General features: G+C 49.3%; 2 protein-coding genes across 4 annotated transcripts; one reads left to right on the forward strand and one right to left on the reverse strand.

Annotated features, from left to right (window-relative positions):
* Positions 1–1,921: 1,921 nt before the first annotated feature.
* Positions 1,922–10,420, reverse strand: POLL (DNA polymerase lambda). 2 transcript variants are annotated; one of them, XM_025992455.2, is made up of 9 exons: positions 10,311–10,420; positions 9,322–9,487; positions 8,318–8,612; positions 7,963–8,128; positions 7,270–7,587; positions 6,341–6,514; positions 5,657–5,785; positions 3,245–3,413; positions 1,922–2,805 (listed from the first exon to the last, which is right to left on the reverse strand). In XM_025992455.2, exons 2-9 carry the CDS (start codon positions 9,434–9,436, stop codon positions 2,441–2,443), a joined length of 1,731 nt encoding a protein of 576 aa, XP_025848240.2. In that variant the 5' UTR covers positions 9,437–9,487; positions 10,311–10,420; the 3' UTR covers positions 1,922–2,440. The 2 variants fall into 2 exon arrangements, with proteins under 2 accessions (XP_025848240.2, XP_025848249.1); XM_025992464.2 differs by lacking the exons at positions 7,270–7,587; positions 7,963–8,128; positions 8,318–8,612; positions 10,311–10,420 and having other exon boundaries at positions 9,322–9,874.
* On the forward strand, positions 10,403–27,962 carry DPCD (deleted in primary ciliary dyskinesia homolog (mouse)). Of its 2 annotated transcripts, XM_025992479.2 has the most exons (6): positions 10,403–10,533; positions 14,960–15,040; positions 19,865–19,989; positions 20,340–20,473; positions 27,183–27,285; positions 27,672–27,962. In XM_025992479.2, the coding sequence occupies exons 1-6, from the start codon at positions 10,470–10,472 to the stop codon at positions 27,774–27,776; spliced, it is 612 nt and encodes a 203-aa protein (XP_025848264.1). In that variant the 5' UTR covers positions 10,403–10,469; the 3' UTR covers positions 27,777–27,962. The 2 variants fall into 2 exon arrangements, with proteins under 2 accessions (XP_025848264.1, XP_025848269.1); XM_025992484.2 differs by lacking the exon at positions 14,960–15,040 and having other exon boundaries at positions 10,425–10,533.
* The last annotated feature ends 6 nt before the right edge of the window (positions 27,963–27,968 follow it).

Consider the following 27,968-nt stretch of genomic DNA (forward strand, 5'->3'; position numbering starts at 1 on the left):
CCTTCTCCTCAGGACCATGCAGAAGCTGGGTGGTAGTTTTGGGGGTACTCAGTTGCTAGACAGGATGCCAGTCCCCACCAGGTGTCCAAAATTCAGTTTCCCTTTCCAGTAGAATGGGACACGAGGCTGCAAGCCTGCTCAGAAACCAAGTTTGGACTCTGAAGTACTTGGAGAACCTTCCAACACACTGTGCTTAGTTTGGACTCAGACTGGGCAGCCTTTCTCAGGATAGAAATCCCTCCAGCAGCTCTTCTCCTGGGCTTGGGTCAGACTGAGCAGCCAAGAATAAACCCACCACCTCCGCGGCGGGGCTCTCTGGAGGGTGTGGGCACTCTCCCTTTCTATCCTGATTTCCTGTTGTCCTTGCCAGGAGGTAGGAACACGAATTCACATGGTTTGAAGGTCATCTCCCGAATTCTGAATCTGCTGGGAGGAGGAGGCGGCGGTGCGAGGTCCCTGTTCTCAGACCCAGAAATGAGCACTGTCCTTCCAGTGGTTCTGGGGACTTCCTGTGTGTGGGAAGGGGTTAACTGGCCAAGTTACCCCATGACCCCCGGGTTCCCTCCTGTAGCCCAGGAAGCCCTCTTCTCTGGGCCTGAAGAGGCTGTTAAGCAGGCCAGGGCACTGAAGTGGGGAGCAAGAGAGAAGCAACTTCCACATCCGGACCCGGACACTCCAGGCTTTGGGATCCTACCAACTGTGACTTTGCTGGGAATAACGGCAGATGCTGGGGGCCCAGTCCCGAGTAGAACTGGCAGAGCTTGTGAGGGGGGCCAGAAGCAGCGTCGGGGGCCCAGGAACTTGCCACTTGCCTAGTTTCTTCATTCCAGGCCCCAGTCAGCCACACCTCTTGGGAGTAGCAGCTCTGAGGAAGTCACCCCTCAAAGACTTCTAGGCCTTTGATGTGACTGGTTTGTTCGAAGTTGTGGAATTGATGTGACTCTTTGGTTGGTACAAAGCTGTGGAAGGGCCCCAGACTCCATGAGCTCTCGATTCCTTCCCCAGCATGACGCATGCAGGTGGGCCCCAAGGTTTGGACTTCAGGCTTCTAAACTAGGGTGCCTTCTTGGGAGACTGCCAGGATCCCCTGACGAAAATCACACCAACAGAGACCAGCCCTGGGACCCTCAAGTTACTGACGGAGGTACAGGACTCAGCACCTGCCCCCCGCCCCCCGCCCCGCCTCCTGGCCAGCGTGCTCCAGCTTAAGCCTATCCTTGAAGCCTCCAAACCTCCATGCCCCCAGGCCTCTCCAGGCTCCTCCAACACAGCTGCCCGCTCCTGCCCTGTGCTCATTATTCTTCACACTTGGTAGGCCCAAACCTTCTTCCCCACCCTCTGCTCCCATCACCAAATTCTCCATCCTGCAAAGGCCAAGTTCCGGGCACCATCCTGGTCTCGCCAGCTGACTGGCTCCTACCTGCTCTCTCAAACTAAGCCCCTTAGCCTGACTCCCCATCCTCTGGCCCCGTCCATCTGGCCTTCTCCTGGCTTGGGCAGAAGCATCCTCTCTAAAGCACGTTCTTTAGTCATCCCTCAACAGGCAGGCATTTCCCTGCCAGCCTGCCCCTCCCCTCCTCCAGGCAACCTTCTCTGACTCCCTCAGCACTGTTGGTGGCACACAAGTCACCATTTGGTTGTTCCTAATGAGTCACCTTTGTTTATGTCCCAACAGCCTGATCTTGGACAGGACCCACAAGAAATGCTGATGGGGACACAGGCGCTCCTAATGCCTGACTCCATGGATTCTTCCTCTCCTCTACCCACCCCCACCCCCTTCTGAGCTCAGGAGCTGATTCAGTCTGGCCCTGTCTAGAGAGCAGTTGACTTGCCTTTCTGGACTCCCATTCAGCTCCCATCTCCATCCCTGCACGGATGGAAGAAGGCAGGCAGGGACTACTGCAGCTCAGACACCAGGAAGTCTGAATGTCAAGTGCACTTTATTGGGCCCCTGGGCCTTCAAATGCTGTCCTTACCAAGCCGGGTCACCCCCGCCCCACAGCTCCAGCTGCACAGGAAGCAGGCCGGGTAGAGGGAGTACATGGGGAAATGCTTTCTCTGGCTCCAAAGGGTCTTAGGTGATGCTCCGCCACAGCTGTTTGCCCCTTCCCCTGCAGCCCCCGTCCCACCCCCAGCAGTCAGAGCCTCCTTGGGTAGGGAAGTAGGGGTGTCTGGGCCTTCAGCACAGGAAGCTGGCTTCACACCAACACCTGTTCTTGCTTAAAATGGGGGCAGGGGGCCGTTACAAAACTCTGGCAGGGGGCAACGATGAGGTAGAAGGATGACAGTTTTCTCCTGTGGAGAGGGAGCCAGGCTGGCCCTTTCCCTCAGGCCCAGGTGGCTGAAGTAGTGAGGTTCAGCTTACTGAGGCTGGCCAAGTACTGGATGGCCACGTGGGGCAGCCGGTCCAGCTTGGCGTCCCCTCCCCTCCAGCCACGGGTCACCAGTCCCGCTCTACTGGTTCTCGGTAGGGTAGGCCTAAAAGCCTGAAGACATCTTTCTCAGTGGGGGTGGGCAGCACTCGGCCAGGCCCCACCTTGAGGCCTTGGGTGTCCCGAACCACAGAGGTGCTGAGGGCGTGCTCTGACAAACTCATGCCCTTGGTCTTGGCCAGGGCCCGCATGGAGCGGTTGAAGTGGGCAGAGCCAGTGAAGTAGAGCAGGGCGCAGGCGAACTCGCTGTAGGGCACAATGATGATGTCCAGCCGTCGGTGCCGCTGCCCTGGCCCTGGGAGCCGGCACACACCCAGGTACTTCTGCTGCTGGCCGTTCTCCTCCTGACTCACCAGGTCATCTGTCAGAAACCCTAGCACGACATCGGAAGGCTGCTAGGAGGGTAGGGAGCCAGGCCTGGGTTGCCCTGTCCTCCCAGGTCTCTCCTGTTTATCCCTAGGTCCTCCATTCCCAGTTCATGAATTTAATTGCTGGGTGGCTTTGCCCTCTCTGGGCCTGCCTCTTTAAACCACGCAGAGTCATTCCTCCCCGTGTCCCCTACAGTGTCATAGACAGGTGAGGTGAAACTCAATCTGCAGGCAGTATTGAGCACCTGACTGGAGGAGTGGTGGACTATTTCATCTCTTCCCTGAAATGGCTCTGGCCACGAGGGAGAGGTGGCATTCTCATGAAGCAGCCTTCCCCTGCTTCCTGCCTAGAGCTTGCAACTCCGAGGCTCTCCCTCCTGGGAGTTAGTTACCCAGCCCTGCATTGCCCCGGCCAGCCTGCTCACCCAGAGATGGAGCTTATACCTTGTCGCCGAAGGCTGTCAAGGAGACGACTGAAGATGCCCTGGTGAGACTGGCCATCCGGGTGAGTAAGCAGCACGTCCACATCACCACAGGTTGCCTTCCCCCGTCGGTAAGAACCACATGCCACACATAGCAGCCCGGGGTTGAAGGCGTGAGCTGATTTCCGGACCTGGGGAAGAGCAGGGGGCAGTGGGGAGGGCCTGTGGACCTCAAGCCCTGTAAGGAGTGCCTTCCCATGGCAGTACAAGAGACTTCCCTAACCCAGGAGCCCATACTTCCAGCTGATACCCTAAGCCAATCCCTGGATTTGAGATACAACCCTGAGGGAAAGCCTCAAGGAGCAGATGCCAGAGGTCTACCCTGGGGAATGGCAGTTCTCCAGCTTTGCTAGAAGAGAAGAAAATGTGCTCTCACCACCAGACTCAGCCTGAAGAGAGATCTAGGAGGTGTATACTCAGATTCTGACAGAAGGCACTGATCTTTCCTCCTAGAGCTCTTTAAGAGCAGAGAGACACACCTTCTTTTGGCCCTTGCCCCAACCCATGTGCCCAGGTCTGTCCACTTAGGACAAAGCACAAGGTGCCCGTCTGCCAGGTCTCAGCAGCCCCAGGTATAGATTTGGAGCTAAAGGCAGAGTATGTGAGTTGGGGCTTGAGGCCTGAGCAGGTGGCTATCAGGGTGCCCTGGCCCAGGCCTAGGGGGAAATGGAGCACAGGAATACAACTGTACCTATAGTAAAGGAAAAGAAAAAAAGCAAAGAGGAGGCAATTCTGAGCTAGTGCTCACACTCTTACTTGGAAGAAGGAGGCTCGGCATGGAGAGGGAGCCAAGAAAGAGGGGGCTGTCAGCAGAAGGATCATCCTCACTGAAGGAACTAAGCCCATTAGCCTCTGCCCCAGAGACACGGAAGCCTTTCACATGCAGATGGCCTCCACGCCTCTACCCCAGGACACTGAAGATTTCTGGGACCCTGGATACTTTGGCCAGGACACCTCAATTCTCCTGACAGGCCAGGCTCTTCTAATCCCCTCACTCCCTTCTTGAGCCTCCCTACAGGCTGGGAGGAGACCTAGGATGAGTAATCCCATCAAAAACTCCTAAAGCTGGAGCCCTTAAATGCCAGGTGGCAAGCCACCACTGTTCCAATGGGCTGGGGGCTGGAGGCTCACTGGGACATTCTCCGTGCCTGGACACCGTGGCTGAGTGACGGTGTCATCACTAGCACTGAGGCCTCGTGATGGGTGGACAAAAGAGCCTGTCCATCCATCCTGCACCAGCCTCATAGTCCCGTAGCCTGAATAGAGTTGGAGGCTGATTTCAACTAAGGTGGGCCAGGAACTCTATAGAATCCTACCTTATCAAAACCTGATCCCAAAGTAGCAGATCTTGCCCACAGCCACCAGCCCCTAATCCTGATACCAACTGAACAAATGATATATCTAACCCCAAATACATCCTAGTCTCTAATCTAGGTTTTTGATGAATTTAATCCCTAACCCAACACTAACCTAATGTTGGCCAAATCTTATTTTTAGGACAATGACAAATCTTAACTAAAAGTAATACTAAGAAAACCCTACTCTTTATTCGGGCCTAACATTAATTCTTTTTTTTTTTTTAAGATTTTATTTATTTATTTATTTATTTATTTATTTATTTATTTATTCATGATAGTCACAGAGAGAGGGAGAGAGAGACAGAGACACAGGCAGAGGGAGAAGCAGGCTCCATGCAGGGAGCCCGACGTGGGATTCGATCCCGGGTCTCCAGTATCGCGCCCTGGGCCAAAGGCAGGCGCCAAACCACTGCACCACCCAGGGATCCACCTAACATTAATTCAATTCAACCTAGCTTTCCTCTGACCCCAAACTTGATTGTACTGGCACTGTGTCTCTGTACCAATTATAACCCAAACTCTGAACCAGCCTCAGGTTGTGGGGAGTAAGGGAGGGTCCTTTGGAAGGTGTGTATGTCTGGAGATAGGAAACTTTGTACAAATTTTGGATACAAAGGGTCCATAGTTTTCATTGGGTTCTCAGAAAAGTTTGTGAATCAAAGAACACTAAGAACCTCTGCCCTAACCTACTCTGACCTAACCCAGTTCAAACCCCAATTTCCTAAAGTAGATCTGACCATAATCCACCTCTAATCCAGCCCTAACATTAACCCAGTCCTAACAGAATTCCAGGATCTAAGCCAATGCTTACTGACCCTAACCTAGATGCCTGGTGTTACAGCACTTCCTACTAAAGCCACCCACCCCTCCAGCTTCAGTCTCAACTGGTCCTTTCCCCACTGGTCTCAACCGCTGGTGTCCCACAGCTTCCTCTGCCTGGCTCCCCAGCTGAGGGGTCACATGTTCTTGGCTTCCAGCCAGGCCCTGACCTTATACCAAGGCCTGGCTCTCCTTACTGTCTGCTCAATCTCTGTAGCCTCCTCCCGGGGTATGCGTTCCAGGAAGTCATCATAATGCTTCAGACCAATGGCCTGCTGGGTAGTCAGGGAGGCCTGGTTGCGGATGTCTTCTAGGGTCCGGTAACCCTGGAAAAAAGAAACCAGATGAGGAGGCTATGAGCAGCTAGAACCAATGGAGAGGCAGTGAATGAGCATATACACAAGGCTTCCATCACCCCCAGATTCCAAGGAAGGCCTGAAGAAGGACCAACCCCAGGAGTGGTTGCATTTGTAATCAGTGGGACCCAAGAGGAGTAGGAAGCATGGGAGACACATCCCAATCCAGCCCTGGCACAACGCTAAAATACTGGCTCATAAGTCCATCAGTCTGAGAGATTCTGGGCATCACCAGGTTGGGGAAACCACTGATCTGGACACATAGCCCTGAGGCCTGGTCTTCTTAGGAAGGCCCTTACTAGTCAGGGGGAGAGAGAAACACACTTCTTGTCTCTCTGCTTCTATCACAAATTAATATCTTGGGGCTATCAGACAACAGGGCAGGTCTGGGAGCCTGGAGAGGGGTCTCCATGAGCCCTAGTCCCCCTCCTGGTTCATTCCCATCAGAGCACAGGGTACAAGAACTGTGGGGCAGGACCTCTAAGAAAGAGCAAAACTAAGGTGGGTGCTGGGACATAGTGTGACCTGTTGGTACCACATCTGGGCAGTTTTGGTTCCGGCTCCCCAGATGTTGGAGAAGAGCTCCAAGATAGGCACACTCTCACTGATATGGTCCAGCTTCCGCAGATGCCCGCTCTCCAGGATTTCTACGATTTTCTCGGCCATCCGCTTTCCAATCCCGGGGATACCGAAGGCCTCCTGGGGGAGGAGGAGGCAGAGGCAGGAGAAGAAGAGTGAGAGGATGGGAGGTGTATAGCCAGTAGTGGGTTAGCAGACTCCTTTAGCACGTATCTGAATAAAAGCCAGCTTGGTCAGTTGGCAACCGATGGCTGTGTAAAGCCTGGGCACAAGTGAAGATGAGAAGATTGGATGGGCTGGGCTGGGTCACTTGTCTTTTGGCTCTCAGAGGGATGGGGGTCAGCACGGGAAGCAGAGAAAAGGCAGCAGTGTGACACTAGTCACCATCATCATGGTAACAACAAGGTGGGGGAGGCCTTTCTGCAGCCAGGTCCTGCACTGCAGGGAGCATCACATTTGGTCCTCCCAGGAGTACCTGAGTCCCTCACTAATCTTAGTTCCTTTTCATTGCTCAAACGGTTTAAGTAACTTGCCTAGAATCACACAGTGAATGATGGGAACCAGAATTCAAACCCTGGTCTATTGGCCTCCAGCGTCTAACCTTTATAAAAACCTTTTACTATGGAAAAAAATCCACAGTAGAGAATAATATAATGAACCCCCAAGTACCTGTCACAGCTTCTATAATTATCAAGGTTCTGTCAATCTGTTTTTATCCATCTCCCTGTTTTATTTCTTTTGTGCAAGTCTCAGACATCATAAAACTTAAGCCCTCCCCACCTCCTCCCCACTTGTGACTGGTGCCTCCACCAACCTCCAGCCAGTAAACAGAGAGCACCCCATCTCCCTGCATCCCCGCCCTGGCCCGCAGGTACCTGGTAGGAGGTGACAGGCTTGTGAAAGCTCTTGAGGGCATTGATGGCCTTGGCATAGCCCAGGGCCCTCCACTTGTCTCCTTGAACACTGTAGGCTTTGGCTAGCACTTCTAGCTTATCTGTGATGTGAGGGTTGTGGTTGACTGCCTTCTGGCTCGAAGGTTGTGCACAGACCCACTTATCCAGGCCCTTAGGGGCTGGGCGAGGCTCATCATCTCCCTCAGCGTGGGTGGAGTAGTGGCCACTGATAAGGGCTTCCAGGTCAGCTGCGCTAACCTGGGTCTCTTCCCCATCACTGGTTTCAGCATCAGAGCCAGGCTTGAGGTAGGGAAAGAGAAGAGATGATAAATTCATGCCCCTGGCCCCCAGAAGAACTCTTCAAAGGTGGGGGCTGAGTCTTCTAGTCAGACTCAGGAATGAGGCTGGGTCTCTTGATTCAGACCTGGGTCTCCTTAACTGTGGGGCCATGTTCCGTTTGGCTTCCCCCAGTGCCCAGCCCTAGAAGCCCCTAAATGGTAGGTGTGCCTGGGCAAATGCAGGCATGATGAGTGCTGGGAAGAGCCAAATGACTTCGCAATAGAGATCCTTCCTCCTTTAGGGGCCTGGGATTTTCTGAACAACCACCAGGCCCTCCCTGTTCCTGTGACCTAGTTTCCAGGGGAAGGGAACTCTGAGGGCTGGGAGGCTCCTGACCTGAGCTTGGGTGCTCGGGACCTCCTCTGTCCTCTGGGGAGGAGATACAGGCCTGGTGGCAGAACGAGGAGGAGTGAGAGCTGTCTTGAGCAGAGCCTCATGGGATCCTGGAGGAGCAGAAAATTCTTGGTCTGCCTTGCTGAGCTCTGGTTGGAGCCCTGGGTACCTGCAGGGATGGTGATGGCAAGTTAAGACCCCAAAGGCCTGGCTCTACCCCTGCTCCCAATCTTCTACTCTGAAATCTTCTTTTTTCTGATTAAAACAATAAAAGTTATTTTTAATAACCCAAGAAGAGAGTTCAAGATGCTGCCAGGAAACACTTGAGGAAAGATTGGGGTGGGGGGAGGTAGCTCACCTGCTGGGGATGCAGATGCTGAATCCTGCCGTGTCCACCAGCCTTCCTTCCTGCAGGCACAGGCTCAGCCAGGTGGACTTCACCAGCTGAGCACCCTGGGGCAGCTGGGACAGTCCGACGAGGCGGAGGGCTCGCTCACCATCCATGCCTTCATCCACCACGATGTGAGTGAGCCCTGAGGCCTGGGCAGCACATATCTGGCCACCATGCTGGATAATCTGCTTCTCAAAGAGTTCTGCTCGGGCTCGCCCAATGCCGCTGGGCACAACATGTGCCCGCAGGGAGCTCAGCCACTCTGTGCAGGGGACATCCAGATGCTTATTGTCATGACTGCTGGATATGATTCAAATGAACCCAAACAATCGTTTTCCTTCCATCCAGACAGCCAGCCTTCTGGGGATTCAGCCACAAGCATACACTTAATTTCCCCATGAACCCTCACTTGATGTAAGGGGCAAGGATTTCAGTATGTCCTGTTCCCTCATGTAAACTAGAACAGTGCCTAGCATATTGTAGGTATCCAGCATATGGATTCATTTGATCATCTTTACATTCGAGTATTAAGAGACATCTACGTCACACAAGGCATAAGGCCATATGTCTTGCCATTACAGGCCTCACAGTGTAACAGATATTCCCCTCCCCCAGCCTGCCACATGAGGTATTGTCATTTATTTGTCAGCTTGGCTGCAAAATAATGTAACTCTGGGGACCTGAGTTTCCCACCTTCAGGCAACCTCCTGGAGAGCAAAGGAATCTGCTGGTCATTTCCTTAGGGGCCAGAGAGTATTTTCTGATTAATGGAGGTCTAGGGATGGGTTGGAAAATAACACAGCCAAGTGGCCTGGCAAAGACTGGGGCCCAAACCTGGTACAACACAGATACAAACCAACCTGTAGGCCATGGGTTGGCAGAAATCAGCTTAATATCTGATTCTAGTCATAAACAATATAGGAAGCCTAGGGGTTCAAGTACATGAGGGCTCTGAGGGTGGATCTGCTCACCTCCTTCTTCTTCTCCACCTTCTTGCTTGGGAATCTTTGCAAGTGCTTTTGATGATGGATTGGCATGAATTTTCCTCCTCTTGGGAAATGCCTTCAAGATGCCCCCAGGGTCCATTGGGGTATTGGCCAAATCACGGCCTTTCAGTTTTAGGTTTGATCGGGCCAACTGTCACGTGGAGACCCAGAACTGAGGTTACCCAACCCTTTGCCTATGGAGGTGCTGTCTCTAACAACCAGACTTTGGAGGCAGTACCTCAGTTCCCCTAGGGGTCTCCCAAAACCCAGCTGAGCTTCAGTAATTTAGCCTAGCACTTACCAGCCTTTCAAAGTCAGAATACTGGGGGATATAAAGGGAAGAATGGGACTATTGAGGAACTCTGGAGGGGTACAAAATGATACTCCTCAGAGGGTTGCTCTAAAGATTCAGTGTAGTGTCTGTTCTGCAGCATCCCACTTTGAAAGGGCTTTACCAAAAGGGGATGCCAGGCTAGGAAATGGAGCTACATCTTTAGAAAGGGCTTGGGCTCCCAAGAGGATTGACGGACTTAGATGAATCTGCATTTAAATCCCACAGGATCTTCCTCTACCCCATCATAGACCCGCAGAGGAAACCCTCGGGGTGAGGGTGTCCGGGGGGCGGGGGAACGCCCTACACCTGCCCTGGTGGTGGGCCTCTAGTTACGGGGGAGCTCAGCCCCGCAGCTGCGGGGAGACGGGGCATGGCCACAGCAGGTGTTAGGGCGCCTTCCGAGGCTGGGGGGAGTCTCGGCCTCACAGCTGGGGGTGGAGACGACCCGCAGCTGTGGGGTCCCCGCCGCGTCCCCAGCTGGCGCGCACCCAGGGACTCCCAGCTGGGGGCCAGAGGAGGGAGGGCTGGAGGGTCTGGACCCTGCCCTAAGGACCGCTCCCCCCGCCGCGATTGGGTCCGCGGTGGGGTCAACTTCGGACCCCGCCGCTCACCCGCGAGCCGGCCGGAGTAAACCACTTACCAGAGCAGCCAATGAGAGCGGACGAAGGGCTTGGCGGGTGGGAAATGGGTGGGGGGAGAGAGGCCAAATGCCCGGAACACCTTCCGGGTCGGCCGGAAGTGACCGTAGGCGGAATGGTTGCCATGGCAGCGGCCGGTCGCGCGGCTGGCTGGAGGGAAGATGGCGGTAACCGGCTGGTTGGAGTGTCTGCGGACCGCCGAGAAGACGGCGCTGCTGCAGGACGGTAACTCGAGGCCCCCCACGAACTCCCTAGTCCTTTCCCCCAGGGCCCAGCCCTTCGGACTGGGGCCTCCGCGAAGGGCCTTCGAGCCTGGGACGGCCGAGCTGAAAGGGCCGCGGCTGCCAGACGAGGCCCGGTCCTGCTTTGGCAGATGAGGAAACTGAGGCCCAGAGAGATGACGTGACTGGAACACGCGCCTCTGGACACCTCCTAGTTCCCTCTACACCACTTCGCCCCGCTCTGAGTTCTGTTACTAATAAAAACTCCTTTCACATTCGTTATGTTATTTGCTCCAGACAGCTGTCCCAAGCAGCTTTTTAATTTCCACCCCATTTTACGGGAAGAGGAAACTGAAATTGAAGAGGGTTTTAGACCAGCCCTAGCCCGTTGTCCACTCGGTAGGGTTCTGTTGCTGAATGCAGCCTGGTGTCATGGAAGAGGTGGGGAGACCTGGGCCCTAGTTACTACTCTGCCATTAAATCACAGCTTCTTTATTTGCTTGGGCCTTATTTCCCTCGTCTGTAAAATGAGCTGGATGGGCAATCTCTGATGTCCTTTCCAGCTGTCATATGTTTGTAAGTGAACTTCTAAATATTCCCTGGGATCTATAGGGAAAAACAGCAAGGGCCCCAGCGCTGTGCCTGGGAAAGGTGGACATAGGGGTAAGGAGTCCTGATTTTGTCTCACTCTAGGATTGGCGGGTGTAGGATCCCCCAGTGCCCCAGAAGTCCTTTCCTGGACGCACTTGGCAGCCAGATGAATTAGGTCTAAATTCATGTAGCTTGAGGATACCAGCTGGAGGCACACATCCATCCACCGGAGGAGGCCAATCAGGGAAGCTTGGAAATTAATATCACCTGCTCATTTGCTCGTTCATTCACGCAGCATTTAGGGAGGCTTTTACTATGTGCTAGGTTGTGTATTAGAGCAGAGAATGAAAAAGAAGATATGTAAATAAATGAGTGTGTGTTAAGTAGACGTTGGGATTTTCTGTAAAGTGTATGAGAGCACGAAGGTGGAAATGATCGTCTCTTTGAAAGAAGACCTCACAGAAGAGGTAAAGTTTATGGGTCCTAAGGAATTAATGTGTTTGCTAAGTGTAGAAGAGGAGATGGCTGTTCTAGAAGGAATGACTCACATGTAAAAAAAAAAAAAAAAAAAGGCATGGAGGTGTGAAAGTATATGACTGATTACTAGGGGAAAACAAAACATTTAGTGAGGCTGAAACAGTAACAGTCACCTAGCCATAACCCCCCACACTGTCAGGTACCAGGTGCTAGGATGCAAGGTGAATAAAAGTTCTCTTTTCTCAAGGAGCAGTGAGGAGAAATGGTGGGAAATGAAGGATTTTAAATAAATTGGGTATGTTGTGATAGACCTTTTATGCCAAGCTAAAGATTTTGGACATTATTTTCATAGGACAGTGGTGTCTGGTTTTATTATAAGAAATAGATAATATAGAATTTACCATTTTAATGATACAGTTCTGTGGCATGAAGTATATTCATATTGTTGTGCAACCATCACCACCATCCATCTCCAGCACTGGATCTCTTCAACTGAAACTCTGTACCTGTTAACATTAATTCCCCCATTCCCAGCCTCTGGCAACTACCATTCCACTTTCTGTCTTTATGGAATTGATTATAGCAGGAACCTCATGTAAGTGGAGACATACAATATTTGTCCTTTTGTGACTGGCATATTTCACTTAGCAACCACTTATTTCAACATCCATCTATGTTGCATGTATCAAAGCTAAATAACATTCCACTGTATGTATGCATATGCCACATTGTATTTATCTATTCATCTGTTGATGGACAGATGCTTCCACTTGTTTAGCTATTGTGAGTAGTACTGGACTGAACATGGGGGTACAAGTATTTGAGTTCTTGCTTTCACTTCCTTTGGTCACAGGACAGTTCTTAACAAATATTACATCATCTAGGATTTTGTTAGGTTTTTTTTGTTAGTAGCATCCACAACAATGCTGTTGGTCTTTTTTTCCCCCAAGTCAAATAATAATAATTAATAATGTTAAGTATATGGATACATCTTGTCAAACCTCTCCTATAGATTTACTTTCCTGTTGGGTATGTGGAGAATATTACCTCCCTCTCACAATAAAAATCACTGCTATTGGTAGTGAGAACCCAATACTCTTGAATTTTTTTTCAGGAAGAATTGATGCTCATTGTGGAAATATGAAAAATAACTAAAGTCACCCATCAACTACCATCTAGAGATAATAATAATTTACATTTTTAAAAAGATTTTATTTATTAGAGAGTGAGCAAGACTGGCAGAGGCAGAGGGAGAAGCAGACTCCCTGCTGAGAGAGTGCCAGATGTGGGGCTCAATCCCAGGATCCTGGAATCATGACCTGAGCCAAAGGCAGATGTTCAACTGACTGAGCCACCCAGGCACCACCATAGTTTACATTTTCATGCATAAACTTTCATATTTCTTCATGCATGTACAGTCATATATATTTTTTTTACCAAAGTATACTAATAAAATTGTTGTCTACATATATATATATACATATATATATACACATACATACACATATATAGCTATAGAGTAAATATGTGTTAGAATAAAATGCAGATAATTACAACTCTTGGGTAGTAACCACAAAAGAAAAACCAGTTGACTGTATAACAAGCAATTATTTGGGAAAGCCCTCTTCAAATAAAGTTAAAAGGCAATTGAAACAATATTTGCAACATATAAAACACATGGGTAATATACATAAAGCTCAATCAGATTAGTAAAAAAAAAAAGATGAATACCCAAATAAACTAAGGTCTAAATAGGTAATTCACTATAAACAATAAACCCTTGGAACAGTGTTCAGCCTTACAGATATTTAAAGCTATGCACATTATCCCAGTATGATTATTAGAGTATGGGTTTTGGTCTCAAATGAGCTTAAATCTAGGTCTGTCATTTCATAGCTTTATGAGCTTGGACAAGCTACATGACCTGTAAGCCTCAATTTTCCTCATTTGTGAAATACAGGTAATGGGGTCACACTGGATTATTGTGAGAATTAAATACAATAAAACATGTAAAATGCTGGGCCAATAGTAAGCACTGCATCCTTCCAGAACTCAATATGGACTCCAGTGGGAGATGAGGTTCAGGCCAGAAACCCTCAGCTGCTCATAGGCAGCACTTTTTACCCCACTCCTGACAGGAAAACCCCTTCCAGCTCTATGAGCCATCCAAATGATTTGGAGTGGTATAGCTAGGGACGTGCTGAGAAGCTCTACAAATTTGGGGCATGAGTTTCCCCAGCATACAAATTAGGAATGACTCAAGGGAACTATGTCCAGGAGAGTAAATTAAATGGGAAAATGGCTTGGGAGATCAGATCCCGTTGCAGATTTTAGGTAGTGACTCCTTTAACTGCTCAGGGTCCTTGGGACTCTTATTCATCAAGTATAGGTTGGGTAGCTGCACCCTGTTATTAGGCTCACTGAGGAGCCTACCTGTGTCAACTCACCCATTTGTAAAAATAGGGGAAATTACATAGTCACTTAAAAAAATACTTATGTTATATAGATGGAATTATAGCTATATAGGTGGAAGTCTAGGAGACTCCCCTGGATTCTTGCAGGGGATTCTTGTGAAAGTTGAATCAGTGTTCATTCTCTCAATTAATATTTAGTTGAGCTCCTAATATGTGCCAGGTACTGTGCTTAGTGTTAGGGAAACCAAACCATAAAAGCGGGATAAAAACCCTCCTATAAAGACAGGCAGTAATCAATGTATATAAATCATACCGAGGTAAATGCTGTAAAGAAAATGTAAGAGGACTAACATGTGGCTGTGTGCTAGGAATGGCTTAGAGGCATGCAGAAGGCACAGCAATGGTGTGTCTAGAAGGAATGCTTGGTCAGGAAACCCAGTTCAATATCCTGACCACATAGGCTTGGTTTTAGGAACTGAGGAGAGAAAGCTAAATATGGCACCGTTCCTGGGGAGACAAGATGCTCTTTAAAAAAGTATCATACTATGTGATAAATACTCCACTATGGATATGAATAAAGCAGTAGGGAGATCCAAACGAATACAGAAGTGATGAATTTTGCCAAGGTGGCTAAAGAATTCTCAGTGGACTGACATTTGAGCTGGATTTTGAAGGGCAAGGAGTTCAGCAGGAGAACGGAGCAGTGCTGGTAGAGGGAACAGCTGAGCAAAGACCCCATTCAGAGAAAGCTGCAGAAAAGAAAGGTGTCCCAGGGCATGTCTTAAAGTGATGGTGGGCAGTAGTTGGCAAGGAGCTCATGGGCAGCTCTGGGAGGGTTTCTTGTGCTCAAGTCCAAGGCTGTTGGTGTTTCCCAGGAAAATCTCTTGATGTGCAAGTTGCAAGGTAAGAAGAGGCTTGAGGGTAAGGCACTCTCTGCTTTGTGTGTAGGAAGAAGGAAGGTGCACTATTTGTTCCCAGATGGAAAGGAAATGGCCGAAGAATATGATGAGAAGACGGGTGAACTACTTGGTGAGTGACAGGGCCTCCCAAAGGCCCTGAGGAACACTTGGGGTAACCTAAAGCACAGGTAAGCAATTCCAGCCTTAGGCTTGAGGGAGGAATGAGCACCAAAGGTGGAAGCCAGGGAAGACTGAGGCCCTCAAGGCAAGATTGTTCCTGAGAATAATGTGAGGTTAGGGCTGGACACTGGAGGTAAGTTCCACCTGACCCCTAGACAAATGAGAGTGTGAGGAAGTCTTCTGTAGGGAAACTGTCGGGAAAGAACTGTAGACAGGAGGCAGAATTGGAAGTGATCCTCTCTGCCAGGCACAGTGAATGGAGGTAAGGGCAGACTTTAACTGCATTTGTATTGCTTGTTTTCTAAAGCCACAGCAGGAGCAAGCAAGCAGCAGCAGCAGCCAGTACTGACCTGGCCTCAGAGGGGGCACTGTTAAATCTGACCCTTCCTTGGAAAATGTCTGAATCAAAGTGGATTGGGGGTAGAAATGGGGATTTTGCAAGATGGTTATTTTCATTCCTACAGCTCTTTTCCTCTAAGACTAGGCTCGTGAATAAGGGGTCCAGCTCAGATTTCTGAGAATTCCTTGATTTGTCCATCCTTTGTACCTAGGTATGCATATCAGCATTAACAGACTTCCCAGAGCTAGGTGGCTGCTGCTTTGACCCAGGGCCTGAGGCTGTCAGCAGTGGGAGTTGGTCTCTTTATTAAGTTCCACCTGAAATGCTAAATCCAATGGTGGAATCATGGGTTGGGTTATTTTCTTGTCATTATTCTTGACTTTAATTTCTTCCTGTGCCTGATCGACAGGTAGTATTGGCAAGGGAATTTTCTTTTTCCCTTTTTCTGGCAGCTCATAAATGTCTAGAACCGACAACACGGATTACACTGGTTTGCATTTTCTTAGTCTCCAGTCTTAAAATGTGTGTCCTGCGCATGTTCAGTCGTAGAGTGAAGTGTTGATCCCTCCTTATTATGAGCTGCTTGGGCTCCAGTCCCAATTGGTTTAGTCTGGTGCTATTAAAAATCTTGATGTGTTTAGCATATGACACTGATTTGGTGGAAACCAATACAGTAGTAATATCCTCACAATGCATTGTAATTTATAGCGCTCCCAGGGGGTGACAGCCTTGGAATGCCTAACAGGGGCGAGCTTATGAAAGCAGAGGTCACGTGAGCTAACCACCACCATTGCCAGGCTAGAGACTAGCTGCAGTTCCTCCCTGCAGCTCCCAGCACCACACCTCTCCTCCACTCAGAGCAAATAAAATGCCTGTAGCTGCTGTGGCCATAAAAACAAGCAAACAAATAACTCCTGGCCTCTTAGTTGTGCTTGGACATGAAATTAAAATGAAAAACAAGTTCAGGTACCTTCCTCTGTAGCATCCCACATTAACCTGTCACTCTTCTCAGCAGATGGGAAGTAGACAATCGCCTACAAACTCCTTTTTTCTTAGAAGCTGAAATGGAGATTCATAGGAGAACATTGGCTAAAGTTTACCTAATAATGATATTAATGCCATAACTTTTATTAAGGTACCATGCTAAGTGCTTTACATGAGTTACCTCACTGAATCATCCTCATTACAGCCCAATGAGGTACGTACTGTTGTGCCCTTTTACAGTCGGGGGAAAAAACAGAAGCTCTAAGAGGTTAAGCACCTTGCTCAGAATTCCATAGCTAGGTAGTTTCTGAGTTAGGATTTAAGCCTAAGTTTGCCTGGTTAAGAGCCCATGCTTTAATGCACAACAACATACTATTGGGAGTTGAGAATATTTAATCCTGCTTTCTTACTAAGTTTTGTTCTCCCCAGAATGACTGAAGCAGGGGCTGGTGGGAGCAAGACAGAGATGGGCAGAAGGAGCACCCCACTCAAACCACTGGGCCCTTTGAACAGCTGAACCTTCTCTTACTCATGTCCAACCACTCCACCCTACCCCCGCCAACTGCCCTTGCAAAATTATTATTTATGTATAAACAGTCTCAGGGCTCGAACTAGAGCTTGAGCACTCTGTGAAGTAAAATACGGACAGGGTTATTATGGCCATAAATGAGAAGTTTCCATTTTTCCAGTTCACTATACAACTTTGGTAATTCTCTAAACTGGTTTTCTGTTAGAAAAACCCAGAAAATAATTTGCCAGTGGTGCATCTGGGTAGGACAGAGTCCTTCCAGTTGGTGTTAACAAGCATAGTGGTGTCATATTTTTTTCAACCGTCTCAGTGCTATTCATTCCCACCCCGCACAATGAGTGCTGTATGTAGTCATAGAGGAAAAACCTGAAGGGCCCCATAACAATGATCGGAACATCAAACCAGCCCCAGAAGAACACAGCATGTCCAGGGGGGCAGAGGCTGAAGGGCAGGCCATCCCCCAGCGATTACATTTGGATTACTGGCTTAATCTGCTTTGGTATTTGACCGCCAGCCTAACCACCCCAGGCTGCATTTGGAGGATATTGAGCACTTTCATCCCTAAGCACTTCACTGGCTTTATAAATGACCCACTCGATTCCCTTCAGCCTCCTCAGGGATGGGACGTGGCAGCTGTTTAATAGCCACAGAGCAATGTTGCAGTGTTTTAGGGCAGAAAAGAAGAATCCTGCATCCAGTTTAAGCTGCAGGGAGTATTTAGGAAAGGGGAATGTAATTATCCGCATTGGAAGCAGGCCAAGGCTTGGAGCTTTGGGGAAGGAGGCCTTTAGGACCTCCACTTTCCAGCCCACCTGAAAGATGGGCCTTCCTTTAAGCAGTCTAGGACATCAGCCTGCTTCCTGCTGACTTAGGAAAAAAGCCCCCAGGCACTGCCTCCTTCATATATTCCTCATCAGACCCTTTAGGGTCATTGAAAGTCTCCTTTCCAAGGACTGGCCCTGGCTCAGCTGGGAAGAAAAGACAAGCGTCCCAGGGAGCTACCCTACACACACTAGTTTGAGTTTAACATATAATCAAATCAGAGTGACAGCAGGTGGAAACAGTCCTCTGTTGCCACAGGAACTGTCCTTGAGTTCAGGAGCAAAGACAGGATGAGAAATACAAGACGAAGTGTATTTGCACGTGTGCATTCGAGGTTGTATACATGGAGAAAATAACAAGGACTTCACCGAAACTGTTTATTGGATCTTATAAGGGAATAAGTAGGGAGACTTTCTTCTACATTCTACCAAAGAATTTAATCCCAAGGTGTTTAAAAAGAAAGAAAGCAAGCAAGAAAGCGGTGAAACAGCCAGAAGGCTGGCCTCCAGTTAAGCGGGGTATTACATGAATAGATTTGGATATACTCCCGGTCACAGTCCATTCACTTAAGAGAGTAGAAATATTTGTGAAAAAAAAAAAGTTGCCTATAAAGCATATTTCCAAGTTTTACTCTTCCTTATTAATTTTCATTATAAACTTGGAAATGTGTTTCTAGGGAGAATTTTTGGCCCTAAGACGTAATAAAATCACACTGCAGAATGCAGCAGACCTTATAAAAGCACATATTCAAGGGAAAATTCTAATTTTATAGCACACTTTTGTGTTCAGCTTGCATGCCTTACTTGGAGCAGGGAGGGTATTTGGGTTTGGCATAGCTGCTCCAGAGGTCTCAAAGAAACCCATCCTAGAATCCTACTACAGGTCTCACCCCCTCAGCCCAGAAAGAGAAGTGGATGGGAGCAGCTGCAGCAGAACATCAGGCACTTTTTGACCCATTTAGCTCCTTCCAGTGGCTTTGGGAAGGCTGCTGGCCTTTTGCAGCACTTAGGATGCCCACCTAGAGGACTCCAATGTGGCAGGAAGGGAGAGGAGCCCAGGGATTAAAGCTGGCAGAGAAGGGAAGGCTCCCCTGCTGTCATGGCTGCACCGTGAGGACAAGGATGACTGGGATTCCTCAGTATTCTGGCTGGGGTTCTCAAGTAATGTCCACTTAACTAGTTTTTCACTTTTAATTTCCATACTGTATGTACCTTAGGGGAAGAAGAAAACAATTTATGTAAACATGTAGTTTGTAAAACAAGGTAAAGGGGATTCCTGGGTGGCTCAGCGGTTGAGCGCACCTGCCTTCGGCCCAGGGTGTGATCCTGGAGTCCCGGGATCAAGTCCCACATCGGGCTCCTGCATGGAGCCTGCCCTTCCCTCTGCCTGTGTCTCTGCCTCTGTGTGTGTGTGTGTGATGAATAAATAAATAAAATCTTTAAAATAAATTAAATAAAGCAAGGTAAAATAGAGATTATTGTTTGCATTATAAAAGGATGAACCTACTCTACAAAAACAAATTCATATGAGATCTTCTGTAAATAATGCAGTTAAAATATGGTATGAACCTAAAGTTTTGTTTAAATACAATTCTGGGGCTGTTGTTTAGAGCCAGGTAGAGCTGCAATGAGTGAATTCTTCATTTTGACTTTCTAAATCATGAGACAAATCTGCCTGTCAGCTTTCATCTTTTTAATTTACTTTTCCTTTGCACATTTGCAGAGAGAAAAAAATGCACCTCAACTCTGACTTGTTGGGATCTGCAATTTCCCTGTTACTAGTGGCTACCCTTTTCCTAACCAGCACACCTCTCCCTTGAAATCACACCTTCTTAACTCCACTCAGCTCCTTTCAGAGCTTTGTTCCAATCCCTTTGTTTGAGTGCCCAGAATACAAGCTTTCCAGGTTATCCAATATCGAAATGCTCTGCTGGGATTTCAGCAGTTGTGAGGTCCTGGTCAAATGGACAAAACTGGTGTAAAGGCCTGCCGCGCCTGCTTTTCTCCTGTTCCAATCATCTAACGTGACGTCATTGATTCAGCAGGAAAGAGCAGAGTCCCTTCCTTCCCTGTAATCCCATTGCTTCCTTCTCTCCTCAGTGAGAAAGTGGCGTGTGAAAAGTGCCTTGGGAGCCTTGGGCCAGTGGCAGATTGAGGTGGGAGAGCCAGCATTCCTGGGAGCAGGGAGCCTGGGCCCTGAGTTCATCAAGGAAAACAATGCCAATGTATGTGTTATCTGTCGGGTGTCTTGAGGGGGGCTGGGGTTGGAGCCGGCTGCTGGCTTTGGAGGGCAAATACGATGTCTTCTTCACCACCTTGTTTCCAGTGTGCCTGCCTGGATACAGAGCTCTAGAAGTGTTTGCTTGAATGAATACCCAGAGGGTTTTGGCTTGGTCATCCCATGACAAGGGCTCCAGGCCTGGAATGTCACAGCAATAGCAGCATCAGAGGGGAGCTGTGGGGAAGAGCTGAAGGCTTCCTGTTGTGTGCCCCAGGTGGAGTTTTGCAGAGCAGGGAGCCATCCCTTGCTTGCCCTCACCAAGAGCAGTCTTTAAGTTGGATATGCCTTTTGTAGCCCATCTTCATGCGCAAGGACACCAAGATGAGTTTCCAATGGCGGATTCGAAACCTCCCCTACCCTAAGGATGTCTACAGTGTCTGCGTGGATCAGAAGGAGCGCTGCATCATTGTCAGAACAACCAACAAAAAGTAAGTGGTGTGATGGGCACCTGCTACCTGTGTATGAGCACAGTGTGGGGTAGGGCTTGATCTAGGGTTGGTGCTCAGACTGCTCCCCACCTCAGAGGGCAGAGAAGCCTCCTCTTTAAGCCCAGGGAGGGAGGAGGCTGCACTAAAGCCCCATAAGATGCCAAGAGCTAGAGGGCTTGAGGGCTTCCTTTCTGCAGGAGCTGCTTGAATAATGTAATCAACTCCATCAGGGCAGGGAAATAGGAACAATGGATGTCTGGTCCAGTACCTGGCACATACTGGGGTTTTAACAAATATTTGTGGAGTACATGAGGGGACAAGGGACCCACCTGGCCATTGACTTGTGATCTTAAGTGGTTCTGCTATAAGATTATTATTATTCTGACCTCCTGGCTGGATCCAGTCCATGGTGAACTTGGCCTAGTGTTATCACTGTTGGGGGCTGTCAAGGAGCCATGGCCTAGAGGGCCCCCCCAGCTGAGGAGGCAGTTAGAGGACTTGAAAGTACTAGTCTGGGAGCAGCAAACCTTATATCTCTCTAGACTGGGGACAGTAGGCAGGTACTTTGGTCTCCTGGAAGCATCTTGCATTCTGTTTCAGAAAGGGTACCTGACTTCCCTTTGTTTTTTTTTTTGTTTTTTTTGTTTTTTTTTTTTAATTTATTTATGATAGTCACACACAGAGAGAGAGGCAGAGACACAGGCAGAGGGAGAAGCAGGCTCCATGCACCGGGAGCCCGATGTGGGATTCGATCCCGGGTCTCCAGGATCGTGCCCTGGGCCAAAGGCAGGCACCAAACCGCTGCGCCACCCAGGGATCCCCCTGACTTCCCTTTGTTTCTCTCCTTGTGTTCGCTGGGGGCAGACAGAGGGAAGGCAAAATGTAGGGTTGAGGAGACAGAAGGTAGCCAAGGAGGTGATTTGATCCAGGTGGGGCTGCTTCTGGCCTGACCATCTTGGAAATTGTTGATCCTATTTAGATTTCCAGAGCTCTGATCACAGAAGAACCCTGTAATGAGCTGGCCTCGACTCGGGCCAAAGGGATTGCAGTATAAGACCAATTCCCATGAAATACACTTGAGGTATTAAAACGGGAGGTTTTATGAGTTACTGGTCCACAAACTGAAGCCACCCAGCATGCCTTGTGGGTGCTAAGCTTGGGCCAGAGGTGCCACCATCCATCCATTGGTTTACATGCCAGAAGGAGGACCCAGCTCTCTTTCCATCTCCTCAGAGGGTGTGGTGCCAGCCTCCCCTCCCATCTCCCTCAGGTCCACGAGGCTCAAAGGGAAGCAGAATAGCTCCCAGGCTTCCCCAGTGCAGCCTTGGGTTCTGCCCTCCGTTTATGACCCCTGGACCCTATCACTTTGGCAGGGTTAAAGGGGATTGGGAAGGGGTGGAGATGAATGAATTAATTTCAAGATTATTGCTCTACATGCAGCCAGCAGCCCCTGCAGTGGGCCTTGTCTATAAATATAAAGTCATAATAATAAGGGTTTGCGTTTATAAAGCACTTTGAAGCCCTCAGATAAAAGGCAGTTTATTCCCGTTATTGTTCTCATCATTAATGGGAGTCACTGCCTAAAGTGGAATTTAGCAATTTCAGACAACAGAGAAATTGCCTTTAGGAAAACAAACTCCGTGCTTCAGCAAGCATTCCCTGGCGTAAGAGGCCCTGGGTCCAAACTGGGAACAAAAGTGCTTCTGATAGCACTTGAATCTGCAGCCTAGCAGTTTGTGGAGCTGGCTGCTGCCTCCCTTTTGTCCCCCAGAGGTCACTGTCGAATACAGATATCAGGCAGAAATGTGATTACCAGGGAGTGAGAGGAGAGAGGCTAGCTTGCTCACCAAAAAATTCATCTGCTGCCAGATCCTCTGGGTCCCATCTGCTGCTCATATCCAGCCATAGGTGGCGCTGTTGGCCAGGAGCAACATGGCTGGAAGCCCATTCCTGCGCTCAAGGTTGGGGGATGACATTTTTGAACTGATGAGTGAAGCCAGGTGGGATGGGAGGAACGCTCCTGGAGGGGGCAGGGCTAGGGCTGGAGGCTGGACTCCCACAGAGGGGAGAGGAGTATGTGATTGCCCACTTTGGGGTCCACACTGAGCCTCTGGTCCAGTGGACCTGCCTGGCTCAGCCTTGCCTCTCTGCCAGAGGTTAGAGAGAAAGGCCAAACTTTTAACTGGTTCTTTCTTGAGCTTAGTAGCATTTTCATCTCCTACTAGGAGCAGTAATGTGTCTTATACCTTTACTACCACTAATTAACACAATGGTTATTCTTTTGAGCAGGATACTCAGTTTTTTCAGGATGTTAAAAATCTGTCTTTTCATCACCACACCATCCAGTGTTGGGCAGGGTACATGTTTTCATTCTTGTATTATATGTTAATGATTATATAAATATGTCTGTAAAGTCAGCGTGATGACTTCCTTGGAAGGGAAAGTTAGTGACAGTTTAGATGGCCGGGCATCTGCAGTACCCACACTGTGGCATCTTTCTCTGATTTGCCTTCTTCCATTGCCTTCTGGTTCTGTGCCTGCCTGAGTTCTAATATTCTGGAATGTAAAAGCCAACATTACTAGTAAAAGCCAACATTCCTTTATCCATACCTTGTCTCTGAAGGACTGGGTTGGCCACTTTTCTGGAAAGGATTGATTCCAGTGTATCATGTCCTTGGCCTTAGGTATTTGTGAGGGAGTGGATGAATCAGAGAAGAAAGAAAGTGCTTTTCTAGGATCCCAGGGTGGTACTCCCTATTCCTGATAAGAATGTCTATTCAGAAAGAAGGTTCTTAGCCTCAGCCTAGAAGCTGGTAGCTCTAAGTGGAATGAACCAGGGCACTGGAGTGGAAAGATGTTGGCTTAAGTCTGGCCTCTGCTACATATTAACTTTAGTATTTTGGGCAAGGTTTCCTCAGGTGTCACAGGAGAATACTCATACCTACCTCACAGATTGTTTGGCGATTTGATGAAATCATAAGTATACAAACTTCCAGCACAATGGCTGGCCTGAAGCATGTCTATAGTAAGTCTTTGGAAGTTGGAACGTGGCTGATTGGACATTGGTGACACTGACACTGTGTTAGTAGGCATCACTAGAAAAAAAGGATTCTGTGGTCGAATAAATTGAGGAAACTGGATTAAACAAGTTTCTCTTCGGTAGGACTTAACAGCAGTCTTAGTCCGTGAATGTGCATCGTGAGTCTAGGAAGGACTGCTGTGGGCAGGGATGACTGGTTTGCCTGGAGCTGTGATGTTTAAGAAAGAAGGGAGGTTTGCCTACTGCTTTTCCAAGGGCAGGACTGGCTAGAGGCTTCTCCGGACCCATCTTGTCAAGCCTGTGTGCTGGTATGCAGGGCGCCCCAGAGCAGTGTAGGGTGTGACCCATGTGACTCTCCACAGAGGCCTTGCTTCTACTTTCAGCCTCTCCTCTGAGTCTCTAAAGGCCTGGCCTCTTGTGCCCTTTCTCAGTTTACCACAAAGGAGGGAAAGGGCTGGAAATTGGGAAGGGGATACAGTAGGAGAGTGGTGGGGTACTATAGATTAACTCCAGAATAGCCAAAATAAAAAAGCCATCCTTTTGGCAGTTTCAGGGGAGGTACAGAGTTGGCCTGTTCCAGTCCCTTGGACAGTGACTAGGTTCATCTAGTTCAGTGATTAAAGTTCATTCAGCTTCTTTATTAGAGGAAGAAACCAGAGCCCAGAAGTTAAGTGACCTGCCCAGGGTCACAGGCCAGGACCAGGAATTGTCCTGAAAGCCTTTGCTTCCCCATGTCTTTCGAGAACTTTTGACATTCAGAAAGGAGAACCGATGTGTTCGAGTGCCTGAGGGACCTGTGGGGTGGTTGGGTCTTAGGGGAGGACCACACCCCCATACCCTCATATCTGCCCCATCCTTGGAGAGCAGGGAACCTAGACCAGGGCATCTGTTACTCTGAGGAGAAGATGTGGAGAGATGGAGGGGTCAGGAGGTTTGGGGAGCTATTACTTGTAATAGGGGCCTCTCCACTGACCAGATCTGTGACTCCAGCAAGATACCTGTCTCTACCACAGTTTTCTCTTTTGTGAAAGAGGATAATGAAAGCAACCAGCCTGAAGGGTTGTTTTGAGGATTCACTGTGTATAGAGCAGTGCCTGACCCTGAATAAGCATTAATGAACATCACCTTTCATTGTGTGACTGAAACTGAGAACAGTGATGGGACATGGGAAAAGGGGAGTGACATGCGTCCACCCAAAGCCCAGGAAGCACTGTACTGTAAGGGCCTAGCTTTCAGCAGAAACAACAAGATCTCCTGAGGCAGAGATAGGGCCTTCTCTTTCTTCTTCATCCTTAAATCCCCAGCTCACAGCTCAAGGCCTGGGACATACCTGATGCCTAAAGTCTTGTTTGCTGCCTCCCTAGGACTGCCTGGGGCCGAGCATTCTGACTTTTCTGGAAGCACAGTGGGTCCCTCTCTAGTCCAGGTACTGGTGAGAAAGTCAAGTATGGTTCCTCTCAAGGAAACCCCAAGGCCAGGGAATGGAGGTGAGAAGGGGGTGAGCCATTCCCTGAGGAAAGGAGGCAGATGTCCCATACTCCTTTGAACACTGGCCCTGGGGAAGCATTCACTAAATCCATTCATAGACTCCACAGACAAAGCAGAGCCTCTGCGCCCACTCTGCCTCCATCCCCTCACCTCGCCTCACCATGTGGTAACAGGTGACAGGGAGGAGGCAAGCCCCGCACCTCAAGTTCCCTTTGAGTCCAAGCCCCCCAGGTTTCTTTTCTCAGTCCCAGTGTCCCATCCTGGGGACCGTGGTTTGCTGGGGCTTCGCTGAGGGGATGCAGGTGTGTCCCTGTCCCACCCCAGTGCACCAGCCAGGCAGGCAGAAAGGATGTCCCTGAGCTCTGCACGGTAAGGCCTCCCCCAGGCCCCATTGGTTCCTGCTGCTCTCCAAGTGCTGCTGCTTGTGTGTATTTGCAGGGAAGATGTTAACACTTCCTAACAAGCCTTTGTGTTCATCTAATCTGTGCTGTTTAACCTTTGACTCCCCCTATTATCAGTGTCTGCCACCTTTGCTGGCCAGCCCAAGGGCCTCAGGAAGAGCCCTCGCCCTGGCCGGCTAGGAGGAGAACGAGGCAGCATTCCATCCTGGTTTTGCAGGCAGATGGATCGCTTTTCCCTGGGGCAGAGCTTTGGGAAATAAAGCAAGCTTGTGGTGCCATTAGGATCCCCGAGCCCCCACTCCTTTTGAACTGTCAGCCTTTAAGTCAACATTCTTTTCCTCCTGTGGGTCCCAGCACCTTGGCGGGGAGTGGAGAACCTGGGAGGAGAGGGGCCCAAAAGCCTCTGTGAAACTGAGGGTTTCTGGCAGGAGAGCAGGACAGAAGTGCTGCACTGATGTCAACTCTGAGTCCCTGGGGCATCGGGGCATTTGAATTGAACTTGTGGTAGCTGTCACCATAAGGACCAGGCCCCTCTGAAGTATTAAAAGCTTCATCCTCTCCAGGGCCCCTCACTTGAGTTTGTGTGTATCTGCCGGCAGCATTTCCCTCCCCAGTCCACACAACTACTACTGGAGCAATGATGCCATGCCTGGGTGACAGGTCTGACAGCTGCTGGCCAGAGCCTAGGCCCCACTTCCACCAGGGAAGAAGCCAAAGAAGCCTCTTCCTAGAGACGAGGTGCTCTGCTGAAATAAACACTCGACTAGGAGCAAGGAGCTTTAATCCTGACCCCACTGATGACTGGATGTGAAGCCAGACAAGACATGTTACCTCCTTGTTTGGTGAAGAAGGTCAAATTTCCTGTAAAATGAAATCCGGTTGTACACATTGTGGACTAGGTGTTGCCCTTTGGGTTTTTTGGGTCTGTTTTTACTAAACAGGCTTGTTAATCTCTGGACTATCATCTTGCAGATGATAGAGACTGTGTGTGAAAATGAAGGCACGGCACGGGGCATCTCAGGGCCAGCAAGGTCGCCCGGAGCCCCAGAGGTCTAGCTTCCAAGATGAGTCACATGGTTTGTCTTTCTAGATTTCTCCTTGTGGATATACCTCTCTCTCTGGCCTACAAGCAGAGTTAGGCCCACAGGGCCTTGAAAGACCCCAAAAGAGGAAAAAAGTAGCTGGGGTCTTCAGAGAAAGTCCCATGTAAAGGCAACTATTGGTCCCCAACTTTGGGAGCCAACCCTAGGTATACTTATTCTGTCCCTTGTTCTTGGGGTACAGAGAAGGCCTGGCCTGACTGAGCTGTATATTATAGGAGGCTTCTTCTGAATGTCTCTGGGAGTCCTGACCCTGAAGGATGAGTCATTCTAATCCTTGGTCTAATAAAGTAACCGTGATGGGTCCTGCACTTCACTGCTGGCCTGGCCAAAATGCCTTTCATTCATCCCGGTGTGGTGGTGTTGTTTTTTTTAATATTTTATTTGTTTATTCATGAGAGATAGAGGCAGAGACATAGGCCGAGGGAGAAGCAGGCTCCCCATGTGGGACTCAATCCTGGGACCCCAGGATTATGACCTGAGCCGAAGGCAGACGCTCAACCCGAGCCACCCAGGTGTCTGTCCCTCATCCTGGTGTTCTAACTGGCTCCCCTTCTTCCTTTTTGGCTCTGTGGAAGGTGTGGAAGAACTATGTAGATATTTGGCACCAGAGGGCCTGCTGCCCAGTCATTGGGGGTCACCTTGTTGGATATCCTGGTGATCTCTTGGTCTTCCCACAGGTACTACAAGAAATTCTCCATTCCTGACCTAGACAGACACCAGCTACCTGTGGATGGGTCCTTGCTGAGCTTTGCACATGCCAACTGCACCTTGATCATTTCTGTAAGATTCACCCAGACTTCTTGGCCACTGCATCAGGGAGAGGTTCCTTCTTTCCCTGCCCATTTCCCACCCCATGGAAGTGTCCCGTTTCAGCCCCAACTCTTGGAGTGTGCTTGCTAGAGAACAGGCATGGGGACAGTGGGGTAGGGTGAGAGTGCTCAGCTGATCTTAGAAATCACAGCTGGAAGAGGAGAGAGGGTGGAAAATCACAGGACTGGGATTCTGGTGGAAGGCTCCCATCCAGTCATGTGACCTTAAGCAATTCATTCAACCTTGTAGGCATCAATTTCCTCCTTTTCAAATAAAGGGATCAGAGGAGGCCCCGAGTGTATATGTAGGAGGGGAGATGTGGCTGAATGATGTCCTCTTCCTGATTTCACCCACAGTACCAGAAGCCAAAGGAGGTCCTGGCAGCTGAGTCAGAGCTTCAGAAGGAGCTAAAGAAAGTGAAGACAGCCTACAGCAGTGATGGGGACTGTAAGACCCAGTAGCGGACCATCCTTGAGCCTGCAGCATGGTGGGTGGGTGAGGCTCTTCCAGACTTTGCAGCTTGGGCCTTTCTGGTACAGGGGTACCTCCTCTCTTCCAAGAGCTGTCCAGGCTCTGTGAGAACTGGGCTGTAGCGTGTTCCCAGCCCTGATATCATGGTCCCAGTAAAGTCATTCTGAGTCACTGTGCATAGA

Source organism: Vulpes vulpes, chromosome 15, assembly GCF_048418805.1.
Source record: "Vulpes vulpes isolate BD-2025 chromosome 15, VulVul3, whole genome shotgun sequence".
NCBI classification, from domain to species: domain Eukaryota; kingdom Metazoa; phylum Chordata; class Mammalia; order Carnivora; family Canidae; genus Vulpes; species Vulpes vulpes.